This window comes from Petromyzon marinus, chromosome 59 (assembly GCF_048934315.1).
Source record: "Petromyzon marinus isolate PM22_M1 ecotype Great Lakes invasive population chromosome 59, UKy_Petmar_22M1.pri1.0, whole genome shotgun sequence".
Taxonomy (NCBI): Eukaryota; Metazoa; Chordata; class Hyperoartia; order Petromyzontiformes; family Petromyzontidae; genus Petromyzon; species Petromyzon marinus.
The window spans coordinates 5466165-5484659 of record NC_133725.1 but is presented as its reverse complement, the minus strand read 5'-3'; the positions used below and the strand labels follow the sequence as shown (position 1 = coordinate 5484659).

The window sequence follows — 18495 nt, the reverse complement described above, 5'->3', positions numbered from 1 at the left end:
GGGGTAGGTGAGGGGGCAGTGGGGGGTAGGTGAGGGGGCAGTGGGGGGTAGGTGAGGGGGCAGTGGGGGGTAGGTGAGGGGGCAGTGGGGGATAGGTGAGGGGGCAGTGGGGGGTAGGTGAGGGGGCAGTGGGGGGTAGGTGAGGGGGCAGTGGGGGGTAGGTGAGGGGGCAGTGGGGGATAGGTGAGGGGGCAGTGGGGGGTAGGTGAGGGGGCAGTGGGGGGTAGGTGAGGGGGCAGTGGGGGGTAGGTGAGGGGGCAGTGGGGGATAGGTGAGGGGGCAGTGGGGGATAGGTGAGGGGGCAGTGGGGGATAGGTGAGGGGGCGGTGGGGGATAGGTGAGGGGGCAGTGGGGGATAGGTGAGGGGGCGGTGGGGGATAGGTGAGGGGGCAGTGGGGGATAGGTGAGGGGGCAGTGGGGGATAGGTGAGGGGGCAGTGGGGGATAGGTGAGGGGGCAGTGGGGGATAGGTGAGGGGGCAGTGGGGGATAGGTGAGGGGACAGTGGGGGATAGGTGAGGGGGCAGTGGGGGATAGGTGAGGGGGTAGTGGGGGATAGGTGAGGGGGCAGTGGGGGATAGGTGAGGGGACAGTGCGGGATAGGTGAGGGGGCAGTGGGGGATAGGTGAGGGGGCAGTGGGGGATAGGTGAGGGGGCAGTGGGGGATAGGTGAGGGGGCAGTAGGGGATAGGTGAGGGGGCAGTGGGGGATAGGTGAGGGGACAGTGCGGGATAGGTGAGGGGGCGGTGGGGGATAGGTGAGGGGGCAGTGGAGGATAGGTGAGGGGGCAGTGCGGGATAGGTGAGGGGGCAGTAGGGGATAGGTGAGGGGACAGTGCGGGATAGGTGAGGGGGCAGTGGGGGATAGGTGAGGGGACAGTGCGGGATAGGTGAGGGGGCAGTGGGGGATAGGTGAGGGGACAGTGGGGGATAGGTGAGGGGGCAGTGGGGGATAGGTGAGGGGGCAGTGGGGGATAGGTGAGGGGACAGTGCGGGATAGGTGAGGGGGCAGTGGGGGATAGGTGAGGGGGTAGTAGGGGATAGGTGAGGGGGCAGTGGGGGATAGGTGAGGGGGCAGTGGGGGACAGGTGAGGGGCAGTGGGGGATAGGTGAGGGGGTAGTGGGGGATAGGTGAGGGGGCAGTGGGGGACAGGTGAGGGGGCAGTGGGGGATAGGTGAGGGGGCAGTGGGGGGTAGGTGAGGGGGCAGTGGGGGATAGGTGAGGGGGCAGTGGGGGACAGGTGAGGGGGCAGTGGGGGATAGGTGAGGGGGTAGTGGGGGATAGGTGAGGGGACAGTGGGGGATAGGTGAGGGGGCAGTGCGGGATAGGTGAGGGGGCAGTGGGGGATAGGTGAGGGGGTAGTGGGGGATAGGTGAGGGGGCAGTGGGGGATAGGTGAGGGGGCAGTGGGGGACAGGTGAGGGGGCAGTGGGGGATAGGTGAGGGGGTAGTGGGGGATAGGTGAGGGGGCAGTGGGGGGTAGGTGAGGGGGCAGTGGGGGGTAGGTGAGGGGGCAGTGGGGGGTAGGTGAGGGGGCAGTGGGGGGTAGGTGAGGGGGCAGTGGGGGGTAGGTGAGGGGTCAGTGGGGGGTAGGTGAGGGGGCAGTGGGGGGTAGGTGAGGGGGCAGTGGGGGATAGGTGAGGGGGCAGTGGGGGGTAGGTGAGGGGGCAGTGGGGGGTAGGTGAGGGGGCAGTGGGGGGTAGGTGAGGGGGCAGTGGGGGGTAGGTGAGGGGGCAGTGGGGGATAGGTGAGGGGGCAGTGGGGGATAGGTGAGGGGGCAGTGGGGGATAGGTGAGGGGGCGGTGGGGGATAGGTGAGGGGGCAGTGGGGGATAGGTGAGGGGACAGTGGGGGATAGGTGAGGGGGCAGTGGGGGATAGGTGAGGGGGTAGTGGGGGATAGGTGAGGGGGCAGTGGGGGATAGGTGAGGGGACAGTGCGGGATAGGTGAGGGGGCAGTGGGGGATAGGTGAGGGGGCAGTGGGGGATAGGTGAGGGGGCGGTGGGGGATAGGTGAGGGGGCAGTGGGGGATAGGTGAGGGGACAGTGCGGGATAGGTGAGGAGGCAGTGGGGGATAGGTGAGGGGGCGGTGGGGGATAGGTGAGGGGGCAGTGGGGGATAGGTGAGGGGGCAGTGGGGGGTAGGTGAGGGGGCAGTGGGGGGTAGGTGAGGGGGCAGTGGGGGGTAGGTGAGGGGGCAGTGGGGGATAGGTGAGGGGGCAGTGGGGGGTAGGTGAGGGGGCAGTGGGGGATAGGTGAGGGGGCGGTGGGGGATAGGTGAGGGGGCAGTGGGGGATAGGTGAGGGGGCAGTGCGGGATAGGTGAGGGGGCAGTGGGGGATAGGTGAGGGGGCGGTGGGGGATAGGTGAGGGGGCAGTGGGGGATAGGTGAGGGGGCAGTGGGGGATAGGTGAGGGGGCAGTGGGGGATAGGTGAGGGGGCAGTGGGGGATAGGTGAGGGGGCAGTGGGGGATAGGTGAGGGGACAGTGCGGGATAGGTGAGGGGGCAGTGGGGGATAGGTGAGGGGACAGTGGGGGATAGGTGAGGGGGCAGTGGGGGATAGGTGAGGGGGCAGTGGGGGATAGGTGAGGGGGCAGTGCGGGATAGGTGAGGGGGTAGTGGGGGATAGGTGAGGGGGCAGTGGGGGACAGGTGAGGGGCAGTGGGGGATAGGTGAGGGGGTAGTGGGGGATAGGTGAGGGGGCAGTGGGGGACAGGTGAGGGGGCAGTGGGGGATAGGTGAGGGGGCAGTGGGGGGTAGGTGAGGGGGCAGTGGGGGATAGGTGAGGGGGCAGTGGGGGACAGGTGAGGGGGCAGTGGGGGATAGGTGAGGGGGCAGTGCGGGATAGGTGAGGGGGCAGTGGGGGATAGGTGAGGGGGCAGTGGAGGATAGGTGAAGGGGCAGTGGAGGATAGGTGAGGGGGCAGTGGGGGATAGGTGAGGGGGCAGTGCGGGATAGGTGAGGGGGCAGTGGGGGATAGGTGAGGGGGCAGTGGGGGATAGGTGAGGGGGCAGTGCGGGATAGGTGAGGGGGCAGTGGGGGATAGGTGAGGGGGCAGTAGGGGATAGGTGAGGGGGCAGTGGGGGATAGGTGAGGGGGCAGTGAGGGATAGGTGAGGGGGCAGTGGGGGATAGGTGAGGGGGCAGTGCGGGATAGGTGAGGGGGTAGTGGGGGATAGGTGAGGGGGCAGTGGGGGATAGGTGAGGGGGCAGTGGGGGATAGGTGAGGGGGCAGTGGGGGATAGGTGAGGGGGCAGTGAGGGATAGGTGAGGGGGCAGTGGGGGATAGGTGAGGGGGCAGTGGGGGATAGGTGAGGGGACAGTGGGGGATAGGTGAGGGGGCAGTGAGGGATAGGTGAGGGGGCAGTGGGGGATAGGTGAGGGGGCAATGGGGGATAGGTGAGGGGGCAGTGGGGGATAGGTGAGGGGGCAGTGAGGGATAGGTGAGGGGGCAGTGAGGGATAGGTGAGGGGGCAGTGGGGGATAGGTGAGGGGGCAGTGAGGGATAGGTGAGGGGGCAGTGGGGGACAGGTGAGGGGGCAGTGGGGGATAGGGGAGGGGGCAGTGGGGGATAGGTGAGGGGGCAGTGGGGGATCGGGGGACTTTTGGGGTTCTCCCCGTTAATGCTTAAGGCTCATGGAGCCAGAATAATACTCCCTCTCGTCATCCCCCATGACAGTTTGTCGTTGGTCTCAGAGAGATGCTGGGCTTTCCGTGGATTCTCCTATCGGGTGCCACGGTGGCTAGGAGATGTTAACTACCTCGCCTGGTTTACAGGAGGTCGTTGGTTCGATCCAGACCCTGATGCCTGGTGTGTATTTGGAGTTTGCGTGCCTCTCTCACTCATCATCATCACTGTGGTTAGAAGATGTTAACTACCTCACTGGGTATACAGGAGGTCGTTGGTTCGATCCAGACCCTGATGCCTGCTGCTGTATATTTGGAATTTGCGTGTCTCTCTCTCATCATCATCATCACGGTGGCTAGGAGATGTTAACTACCACGCCTGGTATACAGGAGGTCGTTGGTTCGATACAGACCCTGATGCCTGCTGCTGTATATTTGGAGTTTGCGTGTCTCTCTCTCATCATCATCATCACGGTGGCTAGGAGATGTTAACTACCACGCCTGGTATACAGGAGGTCGTTGGTTCGAACCAAACCCTGATGCTTGCTGCTGTATATTTGGAGTTTGCGGTGTCTTTTTCTTTCCCCGTGGTCGCGTGGATTTTTCTCCAGGTCCGCCGGTTTTTCCATCCACGTTTAGAATTCACATCACGCGTTTTTGGCGGCTGCTATACATTTCTACGTAATTATGATAAGCCACCTTCGTTGAGCTATCATTTGTGATGGCCAGGTCGCTTCTTATAAGCAGGGCCATATAGCTCAGTGGGGCCTTACATGGTAAAATAAAAACAAGTTATAGTTTAGTTTCCTCCCAAAGCCGAACACACAAGAACGTCATTGGTGTTGGGCCAAGTCTCGATCCCAATTCTGCAGGACACCTCCTGGAAGAACTCATTTTGACTTTCCTCCGTAAAAAAAAAGTCAGAAGAATGCATCCCTTGTGCTTCAAGAGTGCTGTTACTTTGGGACGGTCCTCATTCCATTGTTTGGTTCCCACGTTGTGGAATCACCTTACCAATTGACATCAGAGAAGCTGGGAGTTTAGTCAAATAAAAGAAATACTGCTGAAGACCCATCTCTTTGAGGCCTACACAAAATTCCCCCATGGGGTGATGATCTGTCCGACAGCTCGGCATCAGTGGTTGATAAATATAAACTTTTTATTTTACCAGGTAAGGCCCACTGAGCTATATAAAGTCTATTTTTTTCATAAGCGACCTGGCCACAGATGATTGCTCAACGAAGTGGCTGATAATGTGTTAATTTATAGCATCCGAATACTCTAAACGCATGTTTTTAAACCGGAGAAAAATCCACGCGACCACAGGGGAGCACATGCAAACTCCAAATATACAGCAGCAGACGTCAGGGTCGGGATCAAACCCACGACCTCCTGTGTACCAGGCGAGGGAGTTAACATCTAGCCACCGTGATGATGATGATGAGAGAGAGACACCGCAAACTCCAAATATACAGCAGCAGGCGTCAGGGTCGGGATCAAACCCACGACCTCCTGCATACCAGGCGAGGGAGTTAACATCTAGCCACCGTGATGATGATGAGAGAGAGAGAGACATGAAAACTCCAAATATCCAGGTGTCAGGGTCGGGATCGAACCCACAACTTCCTTCATACCAGGCGAGGGAGTTAACATCTAGCCACCGTGATGATGATGAGAGAGAGACACCGCAAACTCCAAATATACAGCAGCAGGCGTCAGGGTCGGGATCAAACCCACGACCTCCTGCATACCAGGCGAGGGAGTTAACATCTAGCCACCGTGATGATGATGAGAGAGAGAGACATGAAAACTCCAAATATCCAGGTGTCAGGGTCGGGATCGAACCCACGACTTCCTTTATACCAGGCGAGGGAGTTAACATCTAGCCACCGTGATGATGATGATGAGAGAGAGACACCGCAAACTCCAAATATACAGCAGCAGGCGTCAGGGTCGGGATCAAACCCACGACTTCCTTCATACCAGGCGAGGGAGTTAACATCTAGCCACCGTGATGATGATGATGAGAGAGAGACACCGCAAACTCCAAATATACAGCAGCAGGCGTCAGGGTCGGGATCAAACCCACGACTTCCTTCATACCAGGCGCGGAAGTTAACATCTAGCCACCGTGATGATGATGATGATGAGAGAGAGACACCGCAAACTCCAAATATACAGTAGCAGGCGTCAGGGTCGGGATCAAACCCACGACTTCCTTCATACCAGGCGAGGGAGTTAACATCTAGCCACCGTGATGATGATGAGAGAGAGACATGAAAACTCCAAATATCCAGGTGTCAGGGTCGGAATCGAACCTACGACTTCCTGTATACCAGGCGAGGGAGTTAACATCTAGCCACCGTGATGATGATGAGAGAGAGAGACATGAAAACTCCAAATATCCAGGTGTCAGGGTCGGGATCGAACCCACGACTTCCTTCATACCAGGCGAGGGAGTTAACATCTAGCCACCGTGATGATGATGAGAGAGAGAGACATGCAGACTCCAAATATCCAGGTGTCAGGGTCGGGATCGAACCCACGAACTAGTGTATACCAGGCGAGGTAGTTAACATCTCCTAGCCACCGCGGCTCCCTGGTCGGTGTGTGCGTGGAACTTGCTTTCGTACGAGGAGCGAACTGTTCACGATCCATGTTCTGGGTTCCTCGTCTGCCTTTGTGGTCTCGTGGTCTCGGTTTGATGGGTTGCTAAATCAGGTTTGTGGATTCGTAGTTCGAGTATCAGGATTCTCAGTCCGGTTTTCTGCAGAGAGTAGGCTGTTCATGGTGCAGCGAGTAGGATGTTCACTGTGCAGCAGTAGGGTATTAATTATGCAGCTAGTAGGGTGCTTATGGTGTAGCTGTTGGGTGTTCATGGTGCAGCGAGTAGGATGTTCATGATGTAGCGAGTAGGATGTTCATGGTGCAGCGAGTAGGGTGTTCGTTGTGAAACGAGTAGGGTGTTCATTGCTTGAAGCTCATGATGATGCTGCTGCTCCTGATGTAGCAGCAGCAACATCATCAGCATTGCTTTGTACTGCTACCGCTGTTGATAATGATGCACCGACTGCTGATGATTATGATACTGCTACTCCTGATGATGGAACAGCAGAATCATCATCAGTAGCATTAGCTACTGATGATGGTTAGTTCATTTAGCGGGCACAGAGCGATTGACAGAGACGCAGAGACAAGGTGAGTGGGTGGGTGAGTCAGTGGGTGAGTGAGTGGGATGATAGGTGAGTGGGTGGGTGAATCAGTGGGTGAGTGGTATGATAGGTGAGTGGGTGGGTGAGTCAGTGGGTGAGTGGGATGATAGGTGAGTGGGTAGGTGAGTCAGTGGGATGATAGGTGAGTGGGTTGGTGAGTCAGTGGGTGAGTGAGTGGGATGATAGGTGAGTGGGTGGGTGAGTGAGTGGGATGATAGGTGAGTGGGTTGGTGAGTCAGTGGGTGAGTGAGTGGGATGATAGGTGAGTGGGTAGGTGAGTCAGTGGGTGAGTGAGTGGGATGATAGGTGAGTGGGTGGGTGAGTGAGTGGGATGATAGGTGAGTGGGTAGGTGAGTCAGTGGGTGAGTGGGATGATAGGTGAGTGGGTGGGTGAGTCAGTGGGTGAGCGAGTGGGATGATAGGTGAGTGGGTAGGTGAGTCAGTGGGTGAGTGAGTGGGATGATAGGTGAGTGGTGGGTGAGTCAGTGGGTGAGTGGGATGATAGGTGAGTGGGTGGGATGATAGGTGAGTGGGTGGGTGAAGTCAGTGGGTGAGTGGAATGATAGGTGAGTGGGTGGGTGAATCAGTGGGTGAGTGGTATGATAGGTGAGTGGGTGGGTGAGTCAGTGGGTGAGTGAGTGGGATGATAGGTGAGTGGGTGGGTGAGTCAGTGGGTGAGTGAGTGGGATGATAGGTGAGTGGGTGGGTGAGTGAGTGGGATGATAGGTGAGTGGGTGGGTGAGTCAGTGGGTGAGTGGGATGATAGGTGAGTGGGTAGGTGCATCATGGTCTTTTAGTGGGGACTAAAGTACGCTGCTGCTGATGATGATGAAGAATCAGCATTGCCATCGCTTGCTATTGCAGATGATGCTATTACTGGTTCTGCTGCTGACAAAACAGCAGAAGCATCATTATATTCTGATGATGCATCGTCATGTGCTGCTAATGATTCTGTATCATCATCATTGCTTAAAACTGATGATGGAAGCGTCATCATTTCGCGGGCGCCCATGTTGATTAGTTCATTTGAGCGGGCGTCCATGTTGGTTGGTTCATTTAGCTGGCACAGAGCAAGAGGGCGAGTGGGGGGTGGGTGAATGGATGAGTGAGAGGGTAGGTGAGTCTCACCTGCATCCTCTTGTCTCGTGGTCTGTTGAAGCCACTTTAAATGGGCTCTATAGAGCGGCGCTGCTGATGAATCATCATGCGCTGATACAGAATCAGCGCATCATGATTTCTCGAAGCTGATGATGATGCTGATGGAACAACGAAAGCATCATTAGCCTTGCCTTCTACTGCGGCTGCTTATAGAGCCCCATTAAAGTAACTTCAAAAGACCACGAGACAAGAGGATGGAGGTGAGACTCGCCCACTCAGCACACCTGTCAACCCCTTATCAGCGATACCTTATTCTTTGGTTCTTTCGGAAAAGTCACGTAGATAGAAAAATTATAATGAAGTGAATAAAAATAATAAAATTAAAAACCACGACGTTTCCATCGCACCACAAGCGGTCGTCATCAGGAAAAGGGGGTTGGCCTCTAAAGGCAAACTGTTTATAAAGGTTTAAAATGAGAGTAGCCCAAGTGTCAGCAGCATGGGCGGAGCAGCTGATGTTAATGTGAGTGATGGGCAACGACGGTGCTGGTGGTGGGTTTCCACCAATCAAAGGGCTGCCAAGTAATCATTGCACTTCGCTTTATAAACTCACACTGTTGACGGTGGAGGTTGCTGCTAGAGGTGATGGTAGTAGTGGGTAGTGATGCTACACGTGGTGGGCTTCCACCAATAAAGGGCTACTGCTAGTGGTGATGGTAGTGGTGGGCAGTGATGGTCCTGGTGGTGGGCTTTCACCAATTAAAGGGCTGCCAGGTCTAAAATGGAAACATAACAGCCAGTTATGACTTGAACTGGCTGATAACGTCCTTCCAGTGATCGCTGAGTTTGTACCCATCTTCTCGGTTGAAATTGTGTCTGTGTCTGTTTATATGGATGGCTTCATGAACGAATATTTGTTGATAACCAGTGGGTTTGCAAAGTACCTTCGTCTTAGAGAAATCAATTTCGTGTGAGCCAGCCGCATTAAAATAATGATCAGCCACGGCAGAAGTATTGGTCCTACCGTGTTTCAAATTTGCCTTATGCTCACGAACATGGTCCGAGACATGTCGCTTAGTTTCCCCAGTGTAACTGCTGCCACAGATACAGCTTAGTTTGTAGACGCCGGGATATTGCATGTCAGGGATCTTGTCCTTCACAGATGGGATCACATCACGAATTTTATGCACTGTGTTAAATCGGACCTGGATCTTGTGTTTGTTCAAGATTTTGGAAATATTTTTGGTTACCCCTGCTATGCATGGCAAGGTGATGGTTTTTTATTGGATCCTCAGATGGCTCCTTCCTCACGATTGGGGTGATGGCTTTGCGGATTGTGTAGTCAGAGTATCCATTTGCTTTGAGAGCTTGGTGTACGTGTTTTAGTTCACTGGTCAGGTGTTCATGGTTGGAGATACATTGAGCTCTATGGTGTAGTTTTGATGAGGGAATTCTGCGATGGATAGTGGTGGGAGTCAGGTTTTAGGTTGACATCATTATGGGTTGCTTTCCTGTAGACAGAATGGCTCATTGAGCCATCTGGTCTCTTTTTAATTAAGACATCCAAGAAGGGTAGCTTGCCATCCTTTTCTACCCCCATGGTGAATTTTATAGCTGGGTTAATGGAATTGATGTGGTTGAAGAATTGTCTCAGAGCCGGTCGGCCATGTGGCCAGATGACAAACGTGTCATCCGCGCATCTCTTCCACAAGGGCGGGCGTAGACTGGATGCCTGGATGGCGTCCGTCTGAAAATTGTTTCCATGAAAACATTGGCTACAACCGGAGATAAGGGATAGCCCATTGAGGTGCCTTCAGTTTGTAGAATGTTCCATTCCAGGTGAAGTATGTATTGGTGAGGCAGTGTCTCACCAGTGCCTACCTTATCACAGACCAATTCAGAACTTATTGGTCACCCCGTGCCGTCATAAATCTGAACGTTCACCCTACAAAGTCCCATCACACGGGAGAAAACACGATCAAATATACAACAAAAATTTGCCCCGTATTGAAACGGCTGTATCACGCCATATGGCCCTGAAAACTCAATTTCCCTCTGTGGGTTGACAAGGTATGGTCACTTGGCGACCTATTCGCTGACCCCACTCACCTTCTCACACTCTGCAATTGACTCAACGTGGAGTGCCTCCCCGACGTAAGATGGCGGACCACGGCTCCACTCAATGAGTGGAGGGTCGTTGTCCGAAACGTTACCTGTTATCCCCCCCCCCCCTCCTCTTGTAAGGCCACACATACGGTGTTGTTGATGAACGTGTTGTTGTCATCGTCGTTGTTTGTGCACCACTGGCGGTAACCGATCAGATGTTGACTTTTTACGGGCCCCGACCCTCACTAAGATGGCCGCCGTCAGCTGACTGCGTAATGAATGACGTCACACCGCGCGCAGCGGTGAGAGATCACTGCGCGTGGTGGTGGTGAAGAAGGCGGCGTGGGTGATGAGGTTTGTAATTCCCCCCACCACCTCTTTCTCTCTCTCCCTCTCACTCTTCTCCGCCGGATCGAACCGCGAGTCCTCTGCGCGGCTGCCCGCAAGCCTCCCCGCCAGTTGTCCCGACTCCCCGCTTCTAGGGAGACAAAGGCGGCCCTCCGGTTCGTGGCGCTTAGCACCACCAACCCACCACCCCTTCGTTGTGTGCCATGCCCAGGCCTTGCATAGTGGAGACCCGCTGCTCACTGAATCTCTCCCGCGTGCGCTCCCCCCCCACCACCACCCCCCCACCACCACCCCCCCACCACCACCCCCCCACCACCACCCCCCCACCACCACCCCCCCACCACCACCCCCCCACCACCACCCCCCCACCACCACCCCCCCCACCACCACCCCCCCACCACCACCCCACCACCACCACCCCACCACCACCACCCCACCACCACCACCACCCCCCCACCACCAAACCAAACTTCCCCTTGGTGATTTGCTTACACGCGGGAATGCATCTTTGCGTGCGCGTGCGTGTGCGTACAAGACTCGTGCGTTTTTGTGTTGATTGTGTAGCGAAGTTAACGCGGGGGGGGTAACACGGGTTTACCGGTGCTGTGTGTAGTTAAAACATCGCCACTGGGGAGACAAAGGCGGCCGGGTGCGGTGTGCGCCGCACCCGGCCTTTATAGGTGCTGCTCGCCAACAGCGTCTGCAACAACAAGGCTGTTAAAGCATAGTAGACGGGGTTCTTTTTGTTTGGGATTAGGTCGCGTGAATATATAAATGTTGTGTCGTTAAAACCCGCCACCACCCGACACCACAGCCGACTAGTAAGGGGTTGTCACGTCAACAGAACGTGGCCAATTCGTTGCTATTACAGCACAAGTGTGTAGTGTAGTAGTGTATAGTGTAGTATACTAGTACAGCACTCGTGTATACTGTAGTAGTGTATAGTGTAGTGTATAGTCGTGTAGTGTATAGTACTATAGTGTATAGTGTAGTGTATAGTAGTGTATAGTGTACTAGTACAGCACTAGTGTAGTAGTGTAGTATATGGTCGTGTAGTGTATAGTGTAGTGTATTGTGTATAGTAGTGTCTAGTGTACTAGTACAGCACTAGTGTATACTGTAGTAGTGTAGTGTATAGTATAGTCGTGTAGTGTACAGTAGTATAGTGTAGTGTATAGTAGTATAGTGTGGTGTACAGTAGTGTATAGTGTAGTGTATAGTAGTGTAATAGTGTTGTGTATAGTGTAGTATACAGTGTTTAGTGTACTAGTACAGCACTCCGGTGTGTTGGAGAGCCAAGCCACAACATTTATAATCCGAGTACGACGTTTCGCCAGTAATTACAGCCAGCTTCATCAGGCGGCAGCCAGATTTGTTTACGTGACAACTTTGTTAGTTGTCTGTGGCGGGTGGTGGCGGGTTTTAACCAAGGCCGTAATTATAATTTATATTGGGGGGGGGGGGCACATCCCCCCCCCCAATATTAAAATATGCTCAAAATGTCCCCCCCCAATATATTGCTATAAAATATATTTATCTTTATACGATTGTGCTTATGGTTGTACTTTATAAATCCCTAATCTCTGCCATTACATATAATGAAACAAGAAAAGGTAAAAAAACTAAAAAACAGAGCAATGTAATACAATACACTATCAGACATTGGGATCTGCCCAGAAATTAAAAAAAACGAATCGTCATGTTGATCGCGAGATCCTTGCACGTTTAATGCGTGTGGGTGCGCTGAGTGGACTTACCGATGACTGGTACCGGCGGTGTCAAGATCGGTCTCTGTGGAGGAGGCTCGTGAAGGACGCTGCTACTGGGCAGGTGGAGCGACGCTCACAACAACGAGCAGAGCGCCGGGATGTCTAAACACAGAAAGTTGGCACAGTGGGGAGCACAGGTGGTGCATTGGGCCAGTCATCTCGGTCAGTCAACTCATGGCACCTTGGTCTGTTCCGTAACTTGCCAGCGGGCCTTCGACACGTGATGGCCTCAAAGTGCACCTAGCATGGCACAAGCGCCGTGGTGACGTCACCGCCACTTAGTGGTGAACGGCGGTTGTTATTTGTTGCTGCTACTGCTGCTGTAACTGTGTAACTCTCTCGCTGTTGCAGGAGTTGAGTGATGGAGGGCAGCAGAAAGAGGAGGGCTGCTGTGGGTGAGCTCCTGCCAGGGCAGTCCATTCGGCACGCCGCTCATGCTTTTTACACAGCACACGACAAAACACCATCGGGGACTTTATATTATTATAATACAGGCAGTCTCCCGACTTACGGACATGCACACTTGTGGACATCCGCACTTAACGAACGTCCGCGCTTATGAACGTCTGTACTTACGAACGTTATCTGCACTTACGGACGTCCACACTTACGAACGTCCGTGCTTATGAACGAGCTTCCATAACATATTTCTTCTTTCAACCATTCGACCTGCGAACGTGAACTCGCACTTGCGAACTGTACCGAGGAACTATTTACAGTGGCACGTGCAAATGTACAATATTTATTATTCATGAATTATAACAATGCTTCCCTTTCTATTGTTGACCGCACGTGCGTTTAAAGCCAGTACATTACCGCATTCCGAAGGTGGGGGTGTAACCAAGTGTAGTGTGATAACGGGTGTTGCTGCGAGGTGTTGCTGCCCACCGAGTCGTGAGCGGTGATGATTCTTCAGGGAAAATTATAATAGCACGGGGGCAAAATTACGATCGTGTATTTTTTTTTTATTCCTGCTCAGAGGGAGATCCAAAGAAGAAGAAGAAGAGAGATGGCAAAGAGAAGAAGCGGAAGAAAGACAAAGCGGAGGAGACGGAAACTCGCCAGAACGGAGACACGAGGGCAACCGTGAATCCGGGGGATGCAGGTGACCTCTACATCACTACCCTGTAACCCAGACATGGGCAAAGTACGGCCCGTTGGGCTTTTTAATCCGGCCCGCCGAACTTGTCCAAATATTATTAAATTAAATTTTACCTTTCTCCTGTAATGCCCCCATTTCCCCATTAGATGGCGCACTTTGACCGGGAGTTACGACATGTTTTTGTATCCTTAGCTCTTTCGGTAAAGTCACGTTAAAGGGAAACAATAAAATAACCGAAAGAGCTAAGAATATGAATTACTGCAGTCACGAAAGCTTTAAATCAAAATGTTTTTGTATTGTTCATGTTCGTGCAATTTGTTAAATTGCCTTGCAAATAAATGCTTTGCTCCCTGTTAAAGGCCAAATCCTTTCATGTAATGATTTTTACACGCCATTTATATTAGTTCACACAAACACTCCATCCATCTGTTCCTGGCCCGGCCCCTCTGTCAAATTTTAGAACCCATTGTGGCCCACGAGTCAGAAAATTTGCCCACCCCTGCCGTAACCTCTCACCCCTCCAGAGACGGACAAAGATCCCCCGTGTAGCCTGTAACAGAAAGTTTGGGGCAAGTGCTGTTAGCGAGTAGCAGCGCCTATTCAGGCAGGCACGGCACGCGAGCGGGTGGGTGCCCAGGACCGCACCCGGCAACCTTTGCCTCCCTAGTGGCGATGTTTACACATCGCACCAGGTACTCTTTTGAGGCTCGGTCAACCGAGGTGAGGCTCAGGACCGGTTGAGATTATCGTCGGCGGTATTTGTTGGCCGTGAGCAGGAATCGAACTCGGGTCGCTGGGTTCGTAGAGCAGTGCACCAACCACTGCGCCACCGGCTCCCCACCTCTCCGCACTCCTCGCCACACTTGCCGACTGGGCACGTCCACGGCGCGGAGGGAGCGGTGAAGCAATTGGACAGTGCGCCGATTGTCCTAAGGGCCGAGGAACTAAGAAGACCTCAGAGTCGAGGCATAGGATGATGAACCTCCCCAATGCTGATCAAATGACGTATCGCGCCTCGGGGGGTTGCGAATTGGTTTAATATTACGGCATTCCCTCGTTATTCCCGAGGGATACATTCCGGAGACGCTCGTGTGTAGCAAATTTCGCGGATAATGATGTTTGAATGAATTACCTTAAATACTAAATAATCTTTCTCGCTCATTACTTTTTTTCATCACTTTATCTCATCATCACTCTCTCTCGATGGAGTAGGCCTGTAGATTTCCAGATGCGATTCGCGGATAGCCAAAATCGCGGGTAGTAAGTTCGTAAATAACGAGGCAATATTGTAATTTATAAATAATCTAATTTATCACCTCGCTTGTACCGTTTCGTTTGCATCGCTTATTTTATTTCCCCGTCTTGTGTGTACAGTTTTTTTTATTGGCCCCGTCAGCCTGAATGTAACGTCGGCGGCGGCGGCGGCTCCTCGTCCGTAGAGAATTTCACGACTGATTGATTCTTATTCTTAGTTTTTTCGGTAAAGTCACGTTGAAGAGAAACAACAAAATAACAAAATATATATAAAACAATAAAAACTGTAACTACTGTAACTTCTTCTAATGCGAAACGAATTCTTTTCAAAACTAGCTTAGCTCTTATCTCAGAAAAAATCAGACTTATACGCACAGAACTAGATCAGTTAGACAAGACACTCTACAAATCACACTTATCATTGACGGCAATAATGTCCACATCGGATTGGGAACATGTAGACAATATGACTGCCTCTTCAGCTGCTACTATGTCGACCAAATGTAAGGAAAACCTGATTTCCAAATTTAACCTCCTCTTAAACAAAAGACCGGACCCACACACCAAAAAGTTAGACGTTAATAAAGTCGTAATTAATCGCAGTAACAGTTCTATTTCCGATGGTCTGAAATCCGTTTTAGCTAAAGGTCTAAACTTTGCAGTCACACCTAAACACATACCAGTTAATGATATAATTGCCCAAGTAGACGTTGCTCTCAGGGGCCTGGGTCACATCGCTGCAGACGTAGCAAGATCTGAAATCGCTGCAACCCTCAAAAACGCTAAGATGCCAGCTAGCAACCTCAGCAAAGATGAGCGTTTTGAATTATATAAATTAAAAAAGAGGAATGATATTGTAGTTCTCTCAGCTGACAAAGGCAATGCTACTGTTATCATGGATAAAATAGAATACAACAACAAAATTAAAGAATTACTCGACGATGGTAGTTATACAAAAATAAAAAGAGATCCCACCAACAGCCTCGTCACACAAACCAACAAAATAATTTCTGATTCAACCGCATTAATTGATCAATCTAAACAGTTTTTGTTGAAACCTTCTGCTGCCAGGCCACCAAGATTATACGGCTTACCAAAAATACATAAAGTTGATACACCTCTTCGTCCCATAGTCTCTACTATCAGCTCCCCCACCTACAAACTAGCTCGTTTTTTGTCTGAAATCCTGCGTCCTTTCACTGGAAAGACCACCTCTGCGGTACAAAATTCTACTCACCTGGTATCAACAATCAAGGGTATTTCCCTGTCCCCAGACGACCTGCTTGTCAGTTTTGATGTAGTTTCCTTATTCACCAAGGTTCCTGTACCTGACACCATTGCAATCATTGAAGACTTGGTTCATCAAGGACTAAACACTGAGGTACCCCCCCTGGTGAGACACTGTTTAACCAATACATACTTCACTTGGAATGGAACTTTCTACAAACAAACTGAGGGCACCCCAATGGGCTCCCCCCTTTCTCCAGTTATAGCTAACATTTTCATGGAGAAATTTGAGACTGACGCCATCCAGACTGCCACTCTGCGCCCAACCTTATGGAAGAGGTACGTGGATGACACTTTTGTCATCTGGCCACATGGCCGGCCTGCTCTAGACAAATTCTTCGACCACATCAATTCCATACACCCAGCCATCAGATTTACCATGGAAGTCGAAATAGATGGCAAGATACCTTTTTTGGATGTCCTAATTAAAAAGAGACCTGATGGTTCAATGAGCCACTCTGTCTACAGGAAAGCTACCCATACGGATGCTTATCTGAAACCGGATTCCCACCACCATCCATCACAGAAGAATTCTCTCATCAAGACTCTGTATCATAGAGCCCAATGCATATCCGACCAGGAACACATAAGCAGTGAACTCAAGCACGTACACCAAGCTCTTAGGGCTAATGGTTACTCCGACTATACAATCCGCAAAGCTATCACTCAAACCATGAAGAAGAACCCTCTTGAGGAGCCTTTCAAAACCATCACTTTACCCTACATTGCTGGGATCACAAAAAAGATCTCCAAAATCTTGAATAAACACAAGATCCAGGTCCGTTTCAACACATTACATAAAATCCGTGATCTGGTTCCGTCTGTAAAAGATGTGATTCCGGACATACAATACCCTGGTGTCTACAAACTAAGTTGCCTCTGTGGTAGTAGTTACATTGGAGAAACCAAACGCCATATCTCGGACCGCATTCGTGAACATAAAGCAGACCTTAAACACGGTAGGACCAACACCTCGGCCGTAGCAGATCATTGTTCTAATTCAGTAGGCTCACATGCCATTGACTTTTCCAAGACGGAGGTTCTTTGTAAGCCATCTGGCTTCCATGAGAGATTCGTTCATGAGGCTATCCACATATACAAACACAGAGACAATTTCAACCGAGAAGATGGATTCTATCTTAGCAATCATTGGAAAGATTTGATAAATCATTTCAGTTCTTGATTGATTGTTCACGCTTACAGTGCCTTTCAGACAGCATACATAAAAACAAATTTCGTCTCCCCCCTCCTCTTTTCAAAAAAAAAAAATAGATGGACTAGTCCTTGCAAACTGCCATCGTTGCGCGTGACGCAAACGTTATTTTTATATATATAAATAAATATGCCGTTTTCAAAATAAATTTATGCAAACCGACACACCTGATGATGACCGTTTGAGTTATGGTCGAAACGTCGTGAGAATTTTTTATTGTTTTATATATATTTTGTTATTTTGTTGTTTCTCTTCAACGTGACTTTACCGAAAAAACTAAGAATATGAATTACTGCAGTCACGAAAGCTTTAAATCAAAATTTGATTGATTCTTACGAAGCGCCGTTCGGGGTGCGTGCGTTGAGATGAGGATCGTTGCTGTCGTTGAATCTCTCGACGCAGCTCGGGCCTATGTCAGGGGTGGCAACGCCTACGGCCCATCGCCTTATGGCGCACAGCCACACAAGGCCGACTACTTCAAAACGGCCCGCAAATAATGTTCATCCCTCACTGCCGGCATCTTTGCCCCACTGATCGGGTACTAGAGGGGATGGTGTGATATCAATCGGATGGCAAGACTTGTTTGATATTTTTAGCGCGCCTGGTCACTTCCGTCATGGGTGCCACGGTGGCGAGATGTTAACTCCCTCGCCTGGTATGCAGGATGTCGTGGGTTCGATCCCGACCCTAATGTCTGTATATTTGGAGTTTGCATGTTTTCCCCGTGGTCGCGTGGATTTTCCTCCGGGTCCTCCAGTTTAGAATCAATGTGTGTTATTGGAGCATTTGCCTGCGATAAATAGATCCACAGAAGAAGAAGAAGAGAGATGGCAAAGAGAAGAAGCGGAATAAAGACAAAGCGGAGGAGACGGAAACTCGCCAGAACGGAGAGACGAGGGCAACCGTGAATCCGGGGGATGCAGGTGACCTCTACATCACGACCCCGCAACCTCTCACCCTTTCAGAGACGGACAAAGATCCCCCGTGTAGCCTGTAACAGACTGTTTGGGGAAAGTGTTGTTAGCAGTGCCTGCGAGTGAGTGAGTGAGTGAGCGAGTGAGTGAATGAGTAAACTAGTGAGTGAATGAGTGAGCGAGTCTGTGAGCAAATGAACGGGTGAGTGAGCGGGCGAGCGAGTGAATGGGTGAGTGAGCGAGTGAGTCAACGACTAAGTGAACGTGTGTGAATGATGCATTTTCACGTGATAGTGCCACTTCGTTGAGCCATCATTTGTGATGGCCAGGTCGCTTCTGAAAAAGAGCTACGTGTATCTCAGTGGGGCCTTACCTGGTAAAAAGACAGTACAACAAGGGACATAACTGATGGTATTACACGCGAGACCTAAAAACATCCGAAGAAAGTATAACTTGAGACAGAAACATTGAGACAAAACACATTAGAAAAGAATACAAATGAGACAAATAAGTCATATTAAAAAAAAAACTTTAAAAAAAACACACTTTTATGAAATGTGCGAGTAATGGC

At 51.6% G+C, this 18495-nt stretch overlaps 1 protein-coding gene across 5 annotated transcripts in view; it reads left to right on the top strand.

Annotated features, from left to right (window-relative positions):
* SPOUT1 (SPOUT domain containing methyltransferase 1) overlaps positions 1–18495 on the top strand; it is a 33996-nt gene that overhangs the window by 1140 nt on the left and 14361 nt on the right. Inside the window, exons 1-4 of one of the 5 annotated variants that reach the window (XM_032976437.2) lie at positions 10270–10391; positions 12506–12549; positions 13134–13259; positions 17814–17933. In XM_032976437.2, coding sequence (XP_032832328.1) covers positions 12516–12549; positions 13134–13259; positions 17814–17933 — 280 coding nt within the window. In that variant the 5' untranslated portion in view covers positions 10270–10391; positions 12506–12515. The other 4 variants (XM_076053197.1, XM_032976436.2, XM_032976438.2 and 1 more) reach the window with 4 other exon arrangements.